The sequence below is a fragment of the Chenopodium quinoa genome, unplaced genomic scaffold (assembly GCF_001683475.1).
Source record: "Chenopodium quinoa cultivar QQ74 unplaced genomic scaffold, ASM168347v1, whole genome shotgun sequence".
NCBI classification, from domain to species: Eukaryota; Viridiplantae; Streptophyta; class Magnoliopsida; order Caryophyllales; family Amaranthaceae; genus Chenopodium; species Chenopodium quinoa.
Genome location: NW_018742651.1, coordinates 3,644,911 through 3,647,726, shown reverse-complemented (window position 1 = coordinate 3,647,726; position 2,816 = coordinate 3,644,911). Strand labels below are relative to the sequence as shown.

At 42.2% G+C, this 2,816-nt stretch overlaps 1 protein-coding gene across 1 annotated transcript; it reads right to left on the bottom strand.

Moving 5' to 3' along the window:
* Positions 1-1,360: 1,360 nt before the first annotated feature.
* LOC110722174 lies at positions 1,361-2,374 on the bottom strand. The gene is made up of 2 exons (XM_021901439.1): positions 2,120-2,374; positions 1,361-2,023 (listed from the first exon to the last, which is right to left on the bottom strand). Exons 1-2 carry the CDS (start codon positions 2,372-2,374, stop codon positions 1,361-1,363), a joined length of 918 nt encoding a protein of 305 aa, XP_021757131.1.
* Between the last annotated feature and the right edge of the window lie 442 nt (positions 2,375-2,816).

Here is a 2,816-nt window from a genome sequence, read left to right as displayed (position 1 = left end):
TTTTTCACAGAGGTGGCTGAACGTCTCCTTTGTGACTCGACTTGTAAGCGTGGGCATACCGAGGTAAGTACCAAGATCAGGGGTAGCTTCCATACGCAAGGTTGCACTTATCGCTTGTTGAGAATCATCATCCATATTTGCTGAAAAATAAACTCGTGATTTGGCAAAGCTTATTTTTTGACCAGAAGCTTGACAGAATCGGTCTAGGCATTTATGAATATTTTCTGCCTGTTCAATTGTAGCCTCAGCAAAAAGAATTATATCTTCGGCAAAAAACAAGTTCGATAAGGCTGGACCATCTCGACTGGCGTATATAGGCTTCCATTTACCTTGAATAATAGATTCCTCGATTACTTGGTAGAACCTCTCCATACACATTACAAAGAGGTATGGGGAAAGAGGGTCCCCTTGCCGTATACCTCGGCTCGGTTTGAAGCTTTTTGAGGGCTCACTGTTCCATAATACTTGCAAAGAAGCTGTGGAAATACACTCCATGATAACCTCAATCATAAAAATAGGGAGGTTCATTTGTACCATGGTATCCCTAATAAATGACCATCGCAATCTATCATATGCTTTCTCAAAGTCGATCTTAATTGCCATATACCCCTTTTTTCCTTGCTTCCGTCTCATCGTGTGAATTACTTCTTGCACAATGACAATGTTGTCCGTGATTTGGCGTCCCGGTACAAAACTAGCTTGAGTATTAGAGATTAAATGAGGCAGGACCGGTTTAAGTATATTGTCAATCACCTTGGTGACCACTTTATATGCCACATTACATAGTCCAATGGGGCGAAAGTGAGACGCGAGCTCTGGATTATCGATTTTTGGTATCAATGTGATGTATGTTTCATTGAGGCGATCAGGGATACCCTTACCTTCTAGGATAGGCATAATTGTATCATACACCGTGTTAGCCACCACATCCCAATTTTTTTTTGGTAAAAAAGGGCTTGAAATCCATCCGGTCCCGGAGCTTTTAGGGAGCCCATTTCCTTTATCACAGCTTCAACTTCTAGTCTCGAATAAGGTCGAACCAGCCCACTCCAATCCTGGGTAGAAAGCTCCGGAAAAATGTCTTGGGGAACATCAAAAGAACTCGGCTCATTTTCTTTTGTGAACAGCTTGGCAAAGTATTGAACAATATGGTCTTGAATTTGCAATTTATCCTCCAACCAAACATCATTTTCATCTTTGATGGCAGCAACCTTATTTTTCCACCTTCGTACTATGGTGCTTAAATGGAAAAATGTAGTATTTCTATCCCCATTTTTAAGCCAGTCAACCCGGGATTTTTGATACCAAATAATTTCTTCACGATCCAAAATCTCATCAAGATCCTTGCGCAAACGAGCTTCTAGTTTAATGAGACCTCTATTGATTTTTCAGCAAGTTTTCTTTGAACCCCTGCAATCCTTGCCATCAAATTTCTCTTTTGCTTGAACACATTTCCAAAGACATCCCTATTCCAACATTGAAGGTCTGTCGATAGCTTTGACAGAGAAGACATGAGTGTACCATTCGAATCCCATTTTTGAGATACAAACTCCTTGAAATTTTCATGCGTTAACCAAGTTGCTTGGAATCTGAATGGACGGTGTAAGGCTTGTAAAGGTACAAAACCATTTGGTGAGATAAAAATTGGGCAATGATCAGAATGTATAGCAGGCAGATGTTTAACCTTGGCCTTATCGAATCGAAGAGCCCAATTGTCAGTACACAACGCTCTATCGAGCCTGCCACTTCTTCTCGTCTCTTCAGAATTGCCCCTGCTCCAAGTGTGGGTTGCTCCCATAAATTCGACCTCAATGAGATCCATTTCTTCCACCCAATCATTGAACAAACGCGACCTCCTAGTAGTCTCTCGACAGGATGAGTTCCTCTCCGAGGGGAACCTCGTATCATTAAAATCACCCGCAATGAGCCAAGGCTTATTGTGGGTTGTTGCAAAGTTTTTCAATTCTTGCCATAACTCTTGGCGTTGGGAAAGGTCCGGACTCGCATATACAGCAGTGAAGTACTAGGGGATAGCTCCTTGTCTAGAAATATCCATCGTGATATATTGTTTGTGTTTATAAATGGGATTGACAGTAACAACATCCGGACGCCAATAAACCCAAATCCCACCACTAAAACCAACAGCGTCTACTCTTGAGTGACCCGAATAGCCAACCATCGAGGCAATTTTTTCAGCTTGCGCACCACCCATGTGTGTCTCCACAAGAACAAAGACATTGGGTTTATTCTCTCGAATTAAATCCTTAAGGATAGATAAAAAATTGCGATTACCCGCACCTTGAACATTCCACACCAAGCACGTGATTGGTAAGGAATCTGGAGCTAAATTAGGTAGAATATCTTCCATAGACATAGGTATCGATGGGAGAGTTGTCACATATGCTTGACTTATTAACCGCAACAAGCGTTGCGTTTCAACAGGTATACCCATCATCATTACCAGCTCCGGGGGGTCCGAAACCGGTGGCATCCAGGACTCTATCCTGATTTCCAGAGTGTGGATCAGGGGGTTCACCATCACCAAGTATGGCTTCTCCATTAATTGCCCCACACATAGTGTTTTGTCTGGAGGGATCACTAAACTTATCGGGGAAAGTTGAGGAGACATGAGTTTTGGCTATTTCTTGGCTATCGATGGCTTGAGTAGTACTTTCAATAGCTTCGAAGTGTCCTGGGTTGACTTGCAATGACTTCAAAGATATGCCTTGGTGGTCAAGAGAAGTAGTTTCCTTATTTTTGGCATGAATAACAGCAGAGGGGGAAAGGCTTCTTGGAATGTTAGGATTAATTTCCGA

What these genes read in the sequence shown, in the direction of transcription:
- LOC110722174 (XM_021901439.1), bottom strand. Translation starts at nt 2,374, where the DNA reads ATGTCTATGGAAGATATTCTACCTAATTTAGCTCCAGATTCCTTACCA. An exon ending in GTTTTAGTGGTGGGATTTGG is followed by an intron (nt 2,024 to 2,119) that starts GTTTATTGGCGT and finishes GCTATCCCCTAG; the next exon opens with TACTTCACTGCTGTATATGC.